The sequence below is a fragment of the Caenorhabditis remanei genome, chromosome V (genome assembly GCF_010183535.1).
Source record: "Caenorhabditis remanei strain PX506 chromosome V, whole genome shotgun sequence".
Classification (NCBI taxonomy): Eukaryota; Metazoa; Nematoda; class Chromadorea; order Rhabditida; family Rhabditidae; genus Caenorhabditis; species Caenorhabditis remanei.
Genome location: NC_071332.1, coordinates 14,221,315 through 14,240,126, shown reverse-complemented (window position 1 = coordinate 14,240,126; position 18,812 = coordinate 14,221,315). Strand labels below are relative to the sequence as shown.

Below are 18,812 nucleotides of genomic sequence, written 5' to 3'. Positions count from 1 at the left end.
AACAGATCCCAGACGTGGCATCCTTGAACATTTTTCTGACCATCACTAGTGGATTATTCATGTGTTGCTTGAAACTTTTGAGCTTTTAGATTACTGTATATCAATTCAAATGTAGAGACTTTCTTGCTACAACACTAGGTTTCCTCCCCATCTCTTTATTGTCGTCCGCAACAAAGGCTAGTTTGGTTCATTCTACTGTCCCGAACCTTCTAGAACAGTTTGTCTGAAAGGTAAATGCTTCCGTGCGTGTACAGTAGGCAGCATTCACAAGATTTTGCAATTTTACGAGTTCAAAACCACCATCATCAGTCTAATTTGGCTTCTGTTGCTCACAACCTCTCCACAGTCATAAAAGTTTTCCTGATTCCACTTTTCCCGCTGAATTTCTAACTTCTTTACAGTACCCTTTCATGTTTTTCCCACAGTACGCCTACAACGTTCACACTCGTTCGTCAATGCTGGCGTATATTTCTCTAGATTTGACCTACCTCGTCCGAGTCACTTCCCGCTTGTCTCACTTCCCACCGGCAAAACATCACCACATTGTTTTGCCTCTTCATCCATATTCCTTCATTCTCACGTCTTTGCTCTCATGGTAAATGTAGGGAATGGGCGTGGTTTCCCACGTTATTGTAAACGATGCTGTCATCAAGTTTATCTAGGTTACTCCATGCATCTAGCTCATTCAGCCTTATCGCATCGTTCTCTTTGCGCCTTCTTATTCTTCTCTCTCCCTCTCGTTTCCCTTAACTTCATATTCTTGAATTTTCAGAAATGCCAGAGAAGTCAGAACTGCATTCAATTTCAGAATTTTCTCAATTGCTAGGAATGTTGTCAGATCAAAACGAAAACGAGAAAACCAGAAAAGTGATCAAAGAGAAGGAGAGACGAGATTACAATAATCAGCTACTCGTTGTATTGAAAAACTTAGTACAAGGCCCACAGGATAGCAATTTGAAGTGAGTTTTAGTTACAGTTATCTACTGGAACTCACTAGATCTGGGTTTACCTAGATATATTCATTTACATCCCATAATGATTGCTTTTCAGCGTACATCAAGTGTTGATAAAAAGCCACCAAACAGTCACTCAACTGCACAAACAAGCATCATCAGACCCACAGACTGCCGGATTTTTGCAAGGGCTTGCCAAAGCTGAAACAATTGTGATCAGATTCATTGAGTCACTTCATTTCGAGAAGAAGAGTTGCCAGGAACACATTAACGTAATAAAACAGGTGTTTGCGTCTAAAAGTGGTGGCGAAAAGTTGGAAACCGGAGAGGGTTCTTCATCATCCTCACCGAAAATGCGAAGCGATCAAACTGATCGGAAAGAAATAAAGAAGAATCGTGAGCAGTATAGACGAGACAGGCATACCGAGGGTTATAATGCATTGGAAGACTTCATCACCAAACAAAACCTCCTTCCTCCAAATCGGTAATTTCAGAAAATATCAATCGTTTAAAAGAAAGTTGAATAATTATTTTTCAGTGGGAAGCTTCATAAAATTGACATTCTACAAACGATCATAAAGTACATTAAAGAAACAAGAGTCGTCGTTTCCAATCAGAGTGCCCAACATCAGTTGCCCAGAACTGTTGGTTTTCTTGAAGGCCTAAAGAAGGGAAAAGATATTTCAATTCAGTTTTTCCAGGTAATCATTCATTAGCTGTTTCAATTTTTTAAATTCAATTTTTCAGAGCAACGCGAATCTCTTCGGTTTTCTACTCTCTCTCAATGCATTCTTCGAATTCAATGTGAATCCACAGCCATTATTCGGATTTCCAACTGGACCAGCTGCAAGTCCATTTCCAGTTCTTCCAGCAGCGGTTCCAATTGATGTGCCAGCGGCAAAACCAACAGAAGCACCAGCTCCAGTCGCAGCAAATTCAGTCCTTGCACAACTGTTACAACTTATGCTCTCAAACTCGTCCAAAGGCATCATCCCACCACTCCCAATGACTCCAACTATTCCACATCCTACTCCAGCTTCCCCAACTGGATCAATGGTGACATCCGAGTCGTCAGCATCTGACAACTCATCGCCGTCTTCTAACAACTCATCTGGAAGCTCATCCCCCGAACTCACTGACTCTCAGAGCCCAAAAAAAGTTTTCCGCCCATGGCTTCCATCAAACTCTTAAATTAATATGTCTGATATAAGTATTTATTTGTTGCCCGCTATTAACCTGTATTTATAGGTTTCTCTATTGAATCTCATTTCCCAAAACAGGTGCATCAACTCTCATCTTTTTCAAGCTTTCTAATGTTTTCTCTACGTTTGTTTCCGAATTAGTTGTTCCGAGAAACCTCGATTTTGCTTCTCTTTTTTTGAAGCCCAAGTTTCTTTTTCCAAATTATTAGTTAATTTATTGATACAGCTAAATAAAAGATATTCTTGTAAACTCCTTGATTTTTCTGAAGAAAGATTTTGAATGTTCAATGTATTTATTTGGTGAAACATAACGCATGGATTTTCAGTTATCGTATGGAAGCCAGTAGTCGATCGAGCTGAAAACGTCATATTTAAAATGCCTCTAAATTCTATATCACTAACTCATAACTATAGAATCTGATCTGAAGAATTTGTTCCTTGTTATCCGAGAACTCGAATCCCAATGTCATTTCATAGTTCACAGCATCCAATTGGTATGAACCCTTTCCTATGTAAGTATCATTTCCCTGAATCAATTCTTAATAAAAAATGGCTTAAAACATTCATCTCACCCAATTGATGTGATGCTCTAATGTCTCCTGACAACCACCGGAAAATAAAGATCCGCTGTTATACCATTTTAAATCGAGCATTCTGAATGTATCCAGTGGCCCTATAAATCCATTTTAGTTTTTAAAGTTTTTTTCTGGACGAACCATGGTCCTGAAGAGTCATTCCAAAGTAGTAATTGCCATTGAATGGAGCATTAAAAGATGGGAGACTGATTGATTCAGTTCCAGAAACTTTAGCATTGACAGAGTACACGAGGAACAACGGCCAGATTGACGGTAGCCAGTAACTTGCCTGAAATACGAATAGTACGCACATTCTTGTGAGAAACCTACTTCACCAAACATCTCATCTTCCTCAAAAAAACAAATTCCGTTTGTCTGACTCGCCAACTTGTACATCGTGTCCTGATACAAACCACCTGACGGGTTTTCCGATATAATAACTGTGATATGAGAATGACGTTGTTGAAGTAAAGATGCCATTTGTGAAATGTCCTGTGTATTCGGTAAACGTTTCATTATAATGAACATTGTGGATCCACACGCTTCGGGATCACTCAGAAACCACTGAAATCAGATAATTATTTTTGGAATATTGTCCTGCAGATTTTATTGTTCACGACTCAACCTCGTGTTATATAAATGTACTTTCTTTCTCACTGACCTCCATGATATTTAGAATATCACTTCCATAACTTGCATCGGGGAAGGACTCCGTGGCATTCGGAAGATTGTGAAGTACCCCGTCAGTCATAGAACTGGAAAATGATATTTCGAAAGTTATAAGTTGGTTACTCTCACTTTATATCAGAAGTGATGAGGGCTCCTTCTTCAAATCTGTCGAATCTGGAGATTTCATATGAGTCGAAAAATAGATTACTTCTGCTTGCAAATGCGTTCCAAGAGTCCATAACTTGGTCACCGGTTAAATCATTCGAATAGGCAAACAAGAACCGTGAAGGTTGATTCGGAAGGCAGTTATTTGCATCTGAAAAAGTGGTTTCTGTTTACGAAACAAAGAAGTATGATTGGAAAATTTTGGTTAGTGCTCCTGATATGTCTTTGAAAATGAATTAGATTTTCCTAACACCTAGAATAACTATATGAACTAAAATTTGTTCTAGACTTTCGGATAGTTGGAATGAAATTTTAGAAGACGGGGAACTGACGAGAAGAAAAGTGCTTGAGGTGTACATTTGAAGCAAACCGCTGTCATTTTATTGCAAATTTTCGAAGCACCGCCCACAAGGGAAGAGCAGCGTTTATTGTGTACAGGATGTTCTCTCTTCGACAGTTATTTGTTATCATGATTACAATTTACATCCTCAACCATAGATAGCGAACGGAAGAATTCTAATTTCCACGAGAAAACAGCTTGGTTTTCGGACTGATAAGAGGAAAGGAAGAGTTTACGGCTCTGTTCCAAAATCGGAGGCCCATAAAAAAATCGGAGGCCCATGGCAGAATCGGAGGCCCATGGCAGAATCGGAGGCCCATGGCAGAATCGGAGGCCCGTAAAAAAATCGGAGGCCCATGGCAGAATCGGAGGCCCATAAAAAAATAAGAGGCCCGTAGCAGAATCGGAGGCCCATGGTAGAATCGGAGGCCCATGGTAGATAGAGAATGTCATCGTTTATAAATGATGAAAAACTCCCTTATAAGCAGCTGAAGTAGTGCAGAAGTCTGAAAACCATGTTGTAACTACATGATGCACAAAGCTGATTTTTATTTTTTTTCATTCATTGCTAATCATAACAGATCTTTTTTAACACATTTATTTAATCAATAACATATATACAATTATTTACATGAAAAGAAATAATACATACATTATACAGTAGCGTATTATACAGTAGCGAGCATAAGTGAGTATACCTCCATACTTTCATGTGTATCTCAGCTGAAACAAATCCGTTTTGCATAAATTTTTTTTTCAAAGATAGCTGAAGTATCCAGTAAAATTGACATAAGTTTTTTATTTGATGTGATCAGCTGATTTTTAAGATTATCGATTTTTCCTGATCTTGATTTCAAAATCCGAAAAAAAACTTTTTATTTTTGAACTGGATCCAACCATTTTGAACCATTTTTCAATGAGTTATGACGATTTAGCCGAGCATACCACTTTGGACTTCTGGAGCTGTAGCACGATGATCAAGAAGCACAGAAGCATTCTAACATTATATTTTGTTTTTATGAACGTTACTCAACATTTTAAATTCAAAAAATCATAGGATCCAGTTCAAAAATAAAAAGTTTTTTTTCGGATTTTGAAATCAAGATCAGGAAAAATCGATAATCTTAAAAATCAGCTGATCACATCAAATAAAAAACTTATGTCAATTTTACTGGATACTTCAGCTATCTTTGAAAAAAAAATTTATGCAAAACGGATTTGTTTCAGCTGAGATACACATGAAAGTATGGAGGTATACTCACTTATGCTCGCTACTGTATAATACGCTACTGTATAATGTATGTATTATTTCTTTTCATGTAAATAATTGTATATATGTTATTGATTAAATAAATGTGTTAAAAAAGATCTGTTATGATTAGCAATGAATGAAAAAAAATAAAAATCAGCTTTGTGCATCATGTAGTTACAACATGGTTTTCAGACTTCTGCACTACTTCAGCTGCTTATAAGGGAGTTTTTCATCATTTATAAACGATGACATTCTCTATCTACCATGGGCCTCCGATTCTACCATGGGCCTCCGATTCTGCTACGGGCCTCTTATTTTTTTATGGGCCTCCGATTCTGCCATGGGCCTCCGATTTTTTTACGGGCCTCCGATTCTGCCATGGGCCTCCGATTCTGCCATGGGCCTCCGATTTTTTTATGGGCCTCCGATTTTGGAACAGAGCCCTACATGTTTTTATTCTGTCTGTCAAACTAGTTGTTTCTTGTTTTCTGAACCTTTCATGATGTGAAGACCAAAATTTAATAAAGAAGAAATCCGCCTGCAGATCACACATCTGTCAAATTGAATTTATCAAAAATTCGCGTTCCAATTGTTACTCATTCACATTTCACTTTCCGAATTGTGAAAGTATGTCTGAAAACTCAACCTGTGAAATGTATCAAGACATCGATGACCCGATTATGTGTTCCATTGGAGTTGGGATATTCCAATTTTCAGAGTATGTAAACACCAATAAATACATTCTTGCCATATTTGGAGTAGTGATCAACTCCTTTCATTTATTTATTTTAACCAGGAAATCAATGAGATCAAATTGTATAAATCTTTTGATGATTGCAGTTTCAATATGTGACATTTATAACATGATGTATATTGTTCATGTTAAAATTAATTACATATCTGCGTATGATCAATGGTAAGGCATACTACCGTATTCAATCCAGGAATTGAATTTTGTTTTTGATAGCAAACCTCCCGAAAGTTACTTTCAAGTTTTTCTTAACCACATCATGAATATTCTTAACGGTTTGCTTCGTCGGCTCTCATCTTGGCTGGGCATCCTGATGGCTGCTATCCGTTATTTTGCTATCAAGTATCCCATGAGCCCTACTATAGATGTCATATCTAGACCCCTTTTCGCAGGAAAATCTACATTTTTAACTCTACTAATAAGCGCTCTTGTTTCTTTTCTCTACTGGGTTCATTTCTCAGTGCAGCCCGTTTTCCTTTGGAAGCCAGTAGAAGAGTTAGTGCACTTAATTTGCCTTGAAATCATTCTGAATTTATGTAGATGCGGTTTCATTGATAACTATACAGTGGCAATATATGGTGCAGAACTCAGTGAATTCATTCAAGAGTATCCATCGATTCTCGGAATATGTCAATCCGCCGACGGGCTATCGCAAGTGATTCCTGCTGTAACCTTACCAGTGCTGACCTTCTTGCTGATTAAACAGCTGGATATAACCGAGAAAAATCGCAGCAATTTTTTGAAGTCGCAGAAAAATAATGAAAAGTGACCAGTCAGATTTTTTAAAATTAAAAACAGTTAAAGTTTCAGCTCTAAAACTGACACAACGAAAATGATAATGATGATGACAATTGCCTCGACATTAGCTGAAGGACCAATTGGTGTTCTACCGATTGTTGAAATTTTCGCATGTCCATTTCTTATGTAAAATTTCACCCACTTATTGTTCTCAATTTAAACCTTTTTATTTTTAGGGTGATCTCAGCAAATCTAATGGTAATATTCGGGGCAGTTGTAGCTCTTAATACATCAACACATTGCTTCGTATGCTGTGCAATCTCTTCTCAGTATCGAAAGACAGTGACGCAAGTGTTTTTATGGGAAAACCATTCAAGAACACAAGTAAGAACTTATTGTAAAAACATTTTAATCAGTCGTGAATTTTTTATTTTGAACGGAAATGTTTTTCTTTATGAGATTCGAAAAAGAAAAAAGAAATTCGACATCAGTTTTAAAATTTAATTTCAGAAGCAAGTTTCATGCATTGGCACAAGTATGAGGATCACTCCACTTCTCGTTTAATTGTAATTAAATGTTGTATGAATAATGAACACTTTGTTACCACAGGCTCTTAGATCTTCCATCTTATTCTAGATCACAACTCAGAGCAAGACGGCTGGCTCACAGTCATGGTCGACTCAAGTGTGCACTGCAGCCACGTCTTCCGATGTGTGCCTTCTAATTATTTTGTAGCTTTAAAAATTCCGAACAAAGTTTTTTTCAATTTCGCTCTCTGTATTTGATTTTTATAAATTTTTACTATAGAATCTGAACGTTTCAGTAATCTCACTAAAAATTAGTGTTTTGGAATCCGAATGACATTTATCTCACTTATGTTACTTCTCTTTGCAATTGATTTCAGCTACTCCTGATCAGAATCTTTTCAAAGGAATAACTGTCTATACGAAGAATCAACTTTAATCAAAATCACCGATAATTAAATTTTCAAAACAGCATTTACATCTTCAGTTTTCTCTTTTGATTGTTTTTTTCATTTTTGTCTATTTCACACGTGTGTTCACAACCATTTCATATAGAATTGGTTAAACTAATTTTCTTTGAATTACAACAGAACACAATTGTTTTCCTTGATTCACGAATTCATTCGTCCCTAAGTCATGTCCGACGGATATACGTATCCTGAGTTCGAAGGATTCAGTAACTCTACCATCGAAATCCTCATTACAATTGGAGATTTTGTTTACAGTGTCACAGAAGTCTCACAAGAGCTACAAATTTATTTTGTATTAATTGGAATTCTTGTGAACATATTTCATTTATTGGTTCTTACTAGAGCATCGATGAGAACGAACTCTGTAAATGTGATAATGACTGGAATTGCTGTCTGTGATTTTTTCAACTGTATCTCTCTAATTTACACGTATTATCCTTCTTTCACTTTTGTTGATAATTGTTGGAATAGTCACAATTACACTTTCGAGTATCTTGGTGCATGGAATATGACTATCAATGATGTGTTACGACGGTTATGTGCATGGCTCGGAATAGCATTGGCTTCTATTCGATACCTGGTTATCAAGTATTACTATAATCCAAGATTTCAAAAACTTACAAAACCGTGGTTTGGACTGAAAACTGTTTTGTTTCTGTTAATATTTAGTTCTTGTATATCTTCTCTTTATTATTCTCATATGTTCGTTGTCAAAGCTTGGGACTGGAAGCCTGATAAATCGTGTGCTGGATACAGTGTGAACTATTCCGAACCGTCTTATGTTATACAACAGGATGCATCTTTTTACACTGACTATTTTCTTAATTTTGAAAACTTTATGATATTTGATGGAGCTATAAAGGTGATTGCGTTTTCCGAAATGATTATACTCTGTAGATCTCTTTCAGATAATTCCTGCAGTGATGTTTCCAATTTTAACGTTTTTATTAGTTCGAGAATTACGAGCTGCTAAAAAGCGACAACTGAAAATGAGAGGTCCTTTGAAAAAAATCAAGAAGTAATAGTTCAAAAGGTATCGTTTAAACAGATACAACTATTTCAGCCCGAATCCTGACCACATCACGAAAATGGTCACCATTATGACAGTCGCCTCTATGTTAGCTGAAGGCCCGATGGGAGTTGCCATCATATTTCAAGGACTAGTGATTGATCAATTCGGCTTGTTGTTCGTTTTACTCAAGTGAATCTGAAAATTCAAAATTCATTTTTCAGCCGACTTTCCGCAGATCTTATCATATTTTGTAACATGATAGTTGCATTGAATTCCTCAACACATTTCTTTATTAGCATCATGATTTCTTCACAGTATCGAACAACCGTGAAAGAAATTTTGAGATGTTGCAGAAAAAAAGTGGTTAGAAAACCTGTTTAATGAAGTTTCAAAACATATTTTTAGGAGTCTGGCACAGATATGAGGACCACTTCCCGTGTAATTGCAATTAAATAAAGTATGAATAATGAACATTTAGCTACCAACAGTTAAATAATTGTTCATAAATGTTCTATTTTACATGAAACTCCACACCGACAAAAACCCTTCCATGTATTCAGTTCTTTGTCCCTCAGTTCTCTTTGTGTTTTTGCCTATAGCAGTAATTTATAATTGTTATTTTCTTATAATGCTTTTCGCGTATTGAATAAACTCGTCCAGTTTTGTCTAGCTCAGAAGTGAGCATTTATCGAATCTATAACACGAAAATCATCGCTTACTTAACATTTATAATGGAATATTATACATTATCAGATTTTGACTTTCTTCAAAATTCAAATTCCACCAAAGTGATATTTGTAAAAATCGGCAACTTTATTCATAGCGTTTTGGTGACTTCTGAAAACATTGCACTGTTCTTTTCATGCATTGGATTTTTCATAAATATTTTTCATCTGATTATTCTCACAAGACCGTCGATGAGAGCAAACTGTATCAATGTGATAATGATCGGTATTGCAGTTTGTGATTTTTACAACTCACTTTCAGTGATATTCAATGCTGTTTTGAGAGTTATGCAAATTAATCAATGGTACTTATTGTGTTTTCCCTTTTCAAAATTAATAAATAATATTTTCAGTTGGAACTACTACGACTACACAGTTCAAGTCTTTGTTATGTTAGACATGGCTATCAATGATACCCTTCGTCGGCTTTACTCTTGGCTCACTGTTCTCATGGCTCTTATCCGGTGTCTGGTTATCAAGTTTCTCATGAACCGAACTCTTCAGAAACTTTCTAATCCATCTTTCGGTCTCAAATCTACTTTGATTTTTACCGTGGTTAGTATAGTCATATCATCTATTTACTACACAAACCTCCATCTGCGTGATCCATCTTTCATACCGCCTTGGAAACCCTCAGAAACGTAAGATGGAAAAAAGTTATTCTTAAAGTTTGTCGATGGACTTTTTTAGATGCACCGGATATCCGGAAAACTATACTGAAAAATCGTACGTGTCAATTCTAGATGATTCGTTTTTCAAACGCCCCTGGATAAATGTTGAAACCTGTATATTTGTTGATGGGGTTTTGAAAGTCTCAGTTTCAATTTTTCTTAAGATTTCAGAGAGAAAATTTTTTAGATTGTGCCACCATTAACGTTGCCCATTTTTACTTTTCTGCTAATCAGAGAACTTCAAATTGCCAAGAAAAACCGCCAGAAAGTGGCAGGAAAGTAAGATTTTTGATGTCATCTTAATAAATTCTGTGTCCAGTTCTAAGCCAGATCACACTACAAAAATGGTAACTCTCATGACAATAGCTACTATGATAGCCGACGTGCCAACGGGGCTCAATTTGATTTTAAACGGATTGTCAACTGATTGGCCTGGGTTTTTGTAAGTGTGTTCTTCATGACAGTAATAAAACTTCAATAATTCAGAAAACTTTCATCTGAACTCACGATAATACTCACAGTATTCGTGTCTTTGAATACGTCAACCCATTGTTTGATCAGTCTTGTCGTATCAGGCCCTTATAGAAAAACTGCTCGTAAAGTGTTTTGTTGTTCTAAAAATTTTTAGGCAAAAAAGTTGGTGATGTAGGGAAAAAAACAATATAATATAATTAGTACCACTCTCGTTTCAGGTCAAGATCAGAGCTAATATTTCCAGTGTTCTATCAGCCTCTCAAATTATTGTTCGAAGAAACTGGACAATAATATTTTCAAAACCACTGAATTGTTTATTGTATTTCGAATAAATGCTCATTACTGATTTTTATATTGGCTAGTCTTTTTTGGTGCTACACAGAACAACACGCACTTCTTGACAAATCAATTAGTCGACTATAATCTCTCTCCCAATCTCTATCAGCCCCATGTGTTATATTGCTTTCCCACTCGCCCCATTCCGTTTTAAAGTTCAGTCATATTAATCTATTCTTCTTGAAATTTTCACCACCAGTACATTCACAAATCGGTTTAAAATGTTATTTTCCTCAACCCTATCTCACCATTATTATTCTCAATTTATACATTGTTCCGTCGGAATTTAACGGCTCACTCCCTCGCGGAGTCACTCTTCCAGACACGTTCCTTCTAAATGAAATTAAATTTATCGAATTTTCTGAATAAACACAGTTAACCATAGCGTAACAATAACGAATAACAATTATGTGATTCAATTATTGTTTCCAGAAAACAAAAAGTTGACTAGAAATTAAAACCCGGTTGGCTCAAAACCAAACATGGATCAGTTTTCCTACGAATATGAATTTGTAGGCTTCAGCAAAACCAACACCGAAATATTGGTTTGGTTTAGGAGTTCTCTAAATTCTTTTCTACCGATATCTCGAAACATTGAATTGATTTTCGCAGCCATTGGTGTGCTAGTGAACATTTTTCATTTGGCAATTCTTACGAGACCATCAATGAGAACAAACTGTATTAATGTAATCATTATTGGAATCGGTGTTGCAGATTTATTTGTTATGGGATCGATTTGCTCTGATAATATTCTGGAAGCATTGGAAGGGAATGAATGGTTTGTTTTTGCATCTTTTTTTCGTTATTCGATTTTTCCTACAGTTATAACTTCTATAATCATCTACTTACACTCATCAACTTTTGGCGAAAAATACTGCGTGAAGTATTTCGTAGGACAAGTGCTTGGCTGGGTGTTTTTATGGCTTTGATACGTTATCTGGTCGTTAAAAATGCTACGAATTCTGTATCGGACAAAATGATGAAACCAGTCTATGGATTTCTTACTGTTCTAGTGTGTATGATGATCAGTAGCCTGATTTCTGGTATTTATTATTATCGTGCAAGTATTCTGAAGATTGCCTTTTGGATCCCTCCAGAATTGTGAAATTACCCACTCAATCTGAATAAACAAAATTCGTCTTTACAGATGCCTCGGATACGCATCTGACTACACAGAACCTATATATGCTTTTATAATAGACCGTTCTTTCTTTTTTGAGCCAATTTTTGGGTCACAATCGTTCAAACTTGCAGATGGTTTACTGAAGGTTAATTTAACCGTTTGTGTTTGAAAAAATGTTATATGCGTATTATAGATTGCGATTGCTGTAATATTACCTGTTCTTACAGTATTACTACTCAGAGAACTCGGTGTGGCTAGAAGGAAAAAGAGCACGCTCACAAGAAGTGAACAAAAGTGACTACAAAAGTTGAATATTTGATAGATCACTATGTTTTCCAGCTCCAAGAAATCTGATCAAACAACGAAAATGATTATTCTGATGACTGTCGCATCTATAATATCAGAAGCACCGTTAGGCATTTCTTCTATTTTACAAGTATTTTCTGGACGTTCCTTAGGATTACTGTATGTTCAACAATTATTTTTTTTTAATTATTGGAGTTCAAATTTTAGAATGCTGAGCGCAGACTTGATAGAAAATTTGGGAATGTTTGTTGCAATGAACAGCTTGACGCATTGCTTTATTAGTTTTGTTATCTACACTCAATATCGAAATACTGTGAAGAACTCTTTTAGATGTAAAATCAAGACTATTAAACCAAACAAGGTGTGTGTATTATTTTCTTTCACAATATGCAATATTTCAACATTCCAGATTACAACTGTTCCAACAAAAACCATTGCTCATATCACGAACTGAATATTCAATTGGAAACTGTAAAATAATAAGAATTTTTGATTACTATGAATCTTGGTTCAACAACATACAATCTTATTCAAAAATATTATTAGAACGCTCACGCTTTGACGTTTTGTTATCTTATTTCCACATGCTTAGTCATCATTGCTGAAGAGCTCCTGCTAATTAGTATTATCGTTTATCCAAGTAAAAATTATTAACAAAATAGCGATGGCAGCAAAACTACCCAATCGTGTCTGTATGTTTAATTTTCAATATGTTTATATTTTTATGCAGTGAACTTTCTACATGATTTGAGGGAACAGTCAGAACAATTCAGGCTTTTCTTTGAAAACATGGCTCAATGCAGCACATTTTTGCCACGTTTTCGGTAAAATACAATTTTGTCCAAAACGTTGGGCGGGATACTGTAATAAATTTTGATTTTTATTATTTCCGAACAGGATTTTTTTGGTATTTTTAATTATTTTTATTTCACGTTATTAGTCCCATTATTATCTGTTTGTTTCACAATCAATATTTTTTTACTGAAAAATTCAAGCAAAAACCATTTGCTTCAACTGGATTTCAGAGGGTACTCAGTACTTAATATTCGAAAAAATTCCACCCGTTGTTCAGGCGAAACCATTAATAACCTATAATTTTTTTTCGATATCATAACAAATAAATTATTTAAATCTAATAAACAGTCTGTCCAGCACCACTTCCTTATCAAAAGAAAAACAGTTCAATTCCATTTGTCATTCTCCTCGCTTAAATGTCCCGCGAATACTCCTACTTCGAATTTACCGATTTCAGCAATTCGACCAACAGAATGTTGAGAAACTTTGGAAATTTTCTTCAGGAAACTCTAATAGTCTCTACAAAGTTTGAGTTGATTTTCGCTTTGATTGGCATCCTGATAAATGTTTTCCATTTAATAATTCTAACAAGACCCCAAATGAGAACCAATTGCATTAATGTGATAATGATTGGGATTGGAATCCAAGATTTGGCAGTCATGGGCAATGTTGTATTCTGTAATATCATGTTAGTTATGCAAAACAATGAATGGTAAGTGGGCACTTTTTTTCAAGAGTGGCTGAAAAATTTCAGCTATAACTCATCCAAATATATCATTACACTTATCTATATAGGGGATAGTGCTATCTATGACGTCTTCCGTAGAACCGGTACTTGGCTCAGCGTTTGTATCGCGTTGATCCGTTTTTTGATAATAAAAAATGCATTGAACCCGACATTTCAAAAACTATCCGAACCATTATTTGGATTGAAAACAGTATTAATTAGTATATCAATAAGTGTCCTGATTTCCTCTCTCAGTTTTTATCATCAGTACATTTTTCAAAGAGGACTTTGGATTCCTCCAGACAGGTAAATGCTTTTACAAGTTATTATAATTCTTGTCTGCTTAACTAGATGCATTGGGTACCCAACCAACTATAGTGAGCCGATTTATCTCCCCGGCTTGGATTCCAATTACTTCACAGATCCTATTTTTGGGATTCAGACGTTCTTATTCATTGATGGGGCGATGAAGGTTGGTTTATTTCTTGATTCGAACCGATAAAATCTATTCAGCTAATACCGGCAGCACTGCTACCAATTCTTTCATTTCTGTTAGTCAGAGAATTACAAGTGGCTAGAAAGAACCGAAGAAAAATATCTGGCAGAAATGAACAGTGAGAACTTATTCAAAAAATTCAAATCTCGTTTCAATTTTAGACACAAACCAGACAACACTACGAGAATGGTGATACTGATGACTATAGCATCCGTGATAGCTGAAGGACCAATAGGTCTTGCCTATCTTTTGCAAGGCGTATCTGGAGATTCAGAAGGGTTACTGTAAGTTAAACGAATATAAGGATTATTTCATTAAATTATATTCCAGACTACTTGGAGGGGATTTGATTAGTGTTTTTGAGATGTTTGTCGCAATGAATAGTTTGTCACATTGTTTGATCAGCCTTATCGTGTCTACACCGTATCAAAATACTGTGAAAGATGTTTTCAAGTGTCTTCAGAAAACGAAAAAGATTGGAAATAATGTTTGTTTTTGGTTTCCTCCGATTTCTGAATATTTTTTTGCAGGTCACTGTGACCCCAAAGATAAGTGTGACAACTGTGGCATCTGTTAGCCATGTGATAATTCGGGATCGATAAATTTTATTTATGTGTAATGCTAAAAATGTTAAAACAATTGGTTTATAGTTTTTGCAGATCCTAACTCGGTTACAAACCAAGAAAAACAATAACATGCAATTATCAAAATTCAATATGCCTGTGTCATTACTGTTAATCTATTTTTCACTGTTTTTCTGAAATTTGAATCGACAGTAAGAACAATTCGTTGTTTTCTTTATCTTTCCTTTTGAACGTTTTGAAAAAAGTTTTTCACTTGAACTTTCAATCAGAACATGAACAGTTTGTATGATGTTATAAAATTCTAAACTGTCTAAGACTCTAAACATGTCCTAGACTCAAAATTGTTAGCTCGATTCGAAAGTGAGAGACACAACAACATATAATTTTCCCACATTGACTGGCTCTAAACCCCATTAAGTCTAGTATGCCGAGCCAAGATTGAAAAAGTGTTAGTCTTATTCACACGTTGACCAGTAACCAAACATTTTTGGCCAAACTCAATTATCTTATTTCTGCCGAACGAAAGATTGAGTATCCGTTGTTATCATGAGTTTAGCTTCAGATGAATACGCCGAAGATTTATTCAAATATAAAGATTTCAAAGGTTTTGGTAACTTTACAAATAAGTTTCTGGTTACTTTTGGCAACGCGCTTAATGCGACATCAGATATTACAAATAAGTTGAAATTGATTTTTGCTGTAATCGGTTTCGTTGTAAATATTTTCCATCTGATAATTCTAACGAGAAAACCGATGAGAACAAGTTGTATTAATGTGATAATGATTGGAATGGGTATTGCTGATATTATTAATGTGACCTACTATCTGTATGTCGAATTGTATGGAATAGTTCAAAATAACGAGTGGTATGTTAACTACTTTGGATTTCAGTCAATGCAATATTTCCAGCATAAACTCGCTGAGCTACGCTTATATATTCATTTATTTGTGTCAGATGGCGACTTATGACATGCTTCGCAGAGACTACGCTTGGCTTGTGGTTATGATGGATTTCATTCGTTTCTTGGTTATCAAGAACGCTATGTCTGCGGCATTTCAAAAACTGGCTGAACCATTATTCGGATTGAAGGCAGTCATAGCATGTACATTCTTAAGTGTCTTAATATCTGTTTATGGGTATTGGCATCAGTATATTGATGAACTGTCACCATGGGTCCCACCGACAGAGTAAGTTGATATACAGTACCGCTCAAAAGTATATAAAGTTTTGCCTTTTTCCGTTGAAAATGCCCAACTTTGAAAATGTGTCATAGTAAAAATAATTGTCACACAAAATTACTGCACTCCGTAGTGAGTTATGGTCATTTTAAAGGGACACCTCAGAAAACGCACTATTTTGCACTGAAATGGATCAATTTGAGGGAGAAATAACTTTGTCGATATGTAACTCTCTAGGAAATGTCCGTAGAAAACGTTGTCAACTACAAAAATAGAGTTCCTTTCTTGGTCTATTTGATTCCATAAAACGTTATTTTGTGGGACAGTTAGTTTTACTATTACACACTCTCAAAGTTGGTCGGTTTCAACAGAAAAAAAGCCAAACCTGATATACTTTTGAGCGGTACTGGATATAATTGGCTGGTTATTTTTTTTCTATTCTTCCAGATGTCAAGGCTATCCAGCAAACTATAGTGAGCCTAAGTATTTCCCACAGGTTGACTTGGAATATGAAGAAAATCCAAATTTCGGTCTCAAACCGTTTCTTTATTTCGATAGCTGTATGAAAGTTCGTTTTCTCAAAACTTTCCTTGTCCCAAAACGGTTCCTCAATCAATATTTCAGTTAATACCATCTGTTGCATTGCCCATTCTAACATTTCTGCTGATTCGAGAACTTCAGCTGGCTAGGAGAAATCGAAGGAAATTGTCATCGAAAAATGAAAAGTAAAAGAAATTGAATTTCAATCTCGGAAATGTTTGAAATTAAGACCAAAAGCAGATTACACTACGAAAATGGTGACATTTATGACTATTGCATCAATGATTGCAGAAGGACCAATCGGCCTAGCTTATTTTCTACAGGGGACTGCAGAGTCCATTAGCGGAATCACGTGGGTTTAAAAAAAACTGAAATTTAATTGTTATATGTGTAAAAATTAAGAAAACTTGGTATGGTTCTAATAACTTTTTTTGAAATGTTCGTGGCCATAAACAGCTCCACTCATTTTCTCATCAGCCTTGTCATGTCTTCCCAATACCGAGAAACTGCGCTAGAACTCTTCCTCTGCCAGAAATTGAAATCTCAGAAAAGCAAAAGCAAAACGGTTGGCCCACTCGTTCACAAACTTGTACTGATTTAAGTTTCCAGATTTCTGTTACTCGAAAACACAGCACATCTATGGCTCCCACCAGTCGCGTCTCATCTCATCAAAGCTGAAATTATCTAGTGATATTTGATATTCAAGTACACTTGTCGACCATTGGCCACTAGTCCTTTATGTTGTTTTCGTTATTTTCAACCATGTTCTCAAAACATATCTCTCCGTTTAATATCATGCTTTGCAGTTAGAAAATTATTTGATTATTACCTTGGAGCGTATGATCTCTATGTATAAAAGAACAGATATTTACTCTATTGTCATTCATTTCTCCAGCCAGTTCAGTATTCACAAATGAGCTTCGAAAGCTTCATTCAATCATTATCAGAAATTGTAGCAGATTATAAATATATTCTAGCAATTATTGCTATCATCATTAACATGATTCATCTTCTCGTCTTGACCAGAAAATCAATGTGTTGGAATAGTGTGAATGTGTTGATGATTGGGATTGCAATATGTGACGTTCTCAATTTATCATTCTTCGTTTACGACAAAGTTATGTCCATGAGAACGAAACAATTGGATTGGTATGCTAGCATGATTATACATATGTTTTCAATTTCCAGCGAATCCATCAGCATGTATCAAATAGAGTTGTATGATGTTACTGTCTACACAGCAAGAGAGATTTTACGTCGGTTGTCTTCATGGCTTGACGTTCTTCTAGCACTAGTCCGTTTATTAATTATCACAAATTCACTGAATGCAAAGTTTGATAAGTTATCCAAGTGTTGGTTCGGTGTGCTAGTTATTCTCTTCTCATTTTTGATTAGCACCACAATTTCGATGCTTTACTGGGCTCAGGTGTCGTTTTATGAAGTGACTCCCTGGGTTCCAAAGAATGAGTAGGGTTCATCTGTCAATACTAAAAAAGTTGAAAGCTTCCAGATGTTCTGACAATTCTAATCCAAGTGATACTCTCACTACAACTGCTTCTTCACCAACGAAAAGTTATATCTCTATTCAAATCCTTTACGTCATCGACGGTGCACTACGGGTTTATCACTTGGGAAACATGAAAATTTACTTAATTTTCCAGATATTCCCTTCTCTACTTCTCCCCACACTCACCTATCTCCTAATCAAAGAATTGAAAAATGCTGCAAACTCAAGACGGAGGTTATCTTTTACTAAAACTAAAGATGAGCAGTAAGTGGAGGTCTCGTGGGCAGAAAAGGAAATAAAAATATTCAGGTCCGAGACAGATCACACTACCAAAATGGTCATACTAATGGCAATAAGCTGCATGACAACTGAAGTACCTCTTGGAATAGTTTACGTAGCTCAAGGTATAGAGACTTCTTCAACGTTTCAGTAAGTTTTTCGCTTTCTCCTATTGATATTTCTACGTCATTTTTTCCAGAAGTCTCGCTGCAAATCTTAACACCATACTAGGAATTTTCATGGCACTAAATGCGTCTTCACATTGTTTTATCTGTCTGTCGGTTTCTTCCCAATATCGGAAATCAATGAGGGAAGTGTTTCCTTGCTGGAATTGTATTTTGCGGAGAAATGTTATTGCAGTAAAAACCTTAAAAAACAATGGTTCCTCAATTGATTGAATGAATAAATTATAGTTACTG

The 18,812-nt window shown here is 35.6% G+C and overlaps 5 protein-coding genes and 1 pseudogene across 6 annotated transcripts; 5 read left to right on the top strand and 1 right to left on the bottom strand.

Moving 5' to 3' along the window:
• Window positions 1-774: 774 nt before the first annotated feature.
• Window positions 775-2,144, top strand: GCK72_019930 (uncharacterized protein; the record flags this gene model as incomplete). The annotated part of the gene is made up of 4 exons (XM_003116319.2): window positions 775-959; window positions 1,051-1,437; window positions 1,492-1,654; window positions 1,701-2,144. The coding sequence occupies 4 exons, from the start codon at window positions 775-777 to the stop codon at window positions 2,142-2,144; spliced, it is 1,179 nt and encodes a 392-aa protein (XP_003116367.2).
• A 333-nt stretch (window positions 2,145-2,477) lies between these two features.
• On the bottom strand, window positions 2,478-3,638 carry GCK72_019929 (uncharacterized protein; the record flags this gene model as incomplete). Its single annotated transcript, XM_053733297.1, has 7 exons — window positions 2,478-2,511; window positions 2,558-2,682; window positions 2,728-2,828; window positions 2,872-3,019; window positions 3,172-3,294; window positions 3,392-3,485; window positions 3,529-3,638. The coding sequence occupies 7 exons, from the start codon at window positions 3,636-3,638 to the stop codon at window positions 2,478-2,480; spliced, it is 735 nt and encodes a 244-aa protein (XP_053582210.1).
• Window positions 3,639-5,785: 2,147 nt separating this feature from the next.
• GCK72_019928 (uncharacterized protein) lies at window positions 5,786-7,380 on the top strand (the record flags this gene model as incomplete). The annotated part of the gene is made up of 5 exons (XM_053733296.1): window positions 5,786-5,874; window positions 6,448-6,672; window positions 6,718-6,831; window positions 6,882-7,029; window positions 7,282-7,380. 5 exons carry the CDS (start codon window positions 5,786-5,788, stop codon window positions 7,378-7,380), a joined length of 675 nt encoding a protein of 224 aa, XP_053582209.1.
• Window positions 7,381-7,805: 425 nt separating this feature from the next.
• GCK72_019927 lies at window positions 7,806-12,740 on the top strand (annotated as a pseudogene). The gene is made up of 11 exons: window positions 7,806-8,501; window positions 8,548-8,657; window positions 8,703-8,840; window positions 9,730-10,017; window positions 10,367-10,489; window positions 11,516-11,635; window positions 12,005-12,125; window positions 12,174-12,274; window positions 12,320-12,445; window positions 12,494-12,647; window positions 12,696-12,740. Coding segments are annotated over exons 1-11 (2,022 nt in total).
• A 940-nt stretch (window positions 12,741-13,680) lies between these two features.
• Window positions 13,681-14,906, top strand: GCK72_019926 (uncharacterized protein; the record flags this gene model as incomplete). Its single annotated transcript, XM_053733295.1, has 4 exons — window positions 13,681-13,769; window positions 14,466-14,588; window positions 14,635-14,791; window positions 14,835-14,906. 4 exons carry the CDS (start codon window positions 13,681-13,683, stop codon window positions 14,904-14,906), a joined length of 441 nt encoding a protein of 146 aa, XP_053582208.1.
• A 735-nt stretch (window positions 14,907-15,641) lies between these two features.
• GCK72_019925 (uncharacterized protein) lies at window positions 15,642-18,791 on the top strand (the record flags this gene model as incomplete). Its single annotated transcript, XM_053733294.1, has 8 exons — window positions 15,642-15,754; window positions 15,798-16,076; window positions 16,515-16,635; window positions 17,503-18,074; window positions 18,118-18,226; window positions 18,269-18,378; window positions 18,424-18,543; window positions 18,593-18,791. The coding sequence occupies 8 exons, from the start codon at window positions 15,642-15,644 to the stop codon at window positions 18,789-18,791; spliced, it is 1,623 nt and encodes a 540-aa protein (XP_053582207.1).
• Between the last annotated feature and the right edge of the window lie 21 nt (window positions 18,792-18,812).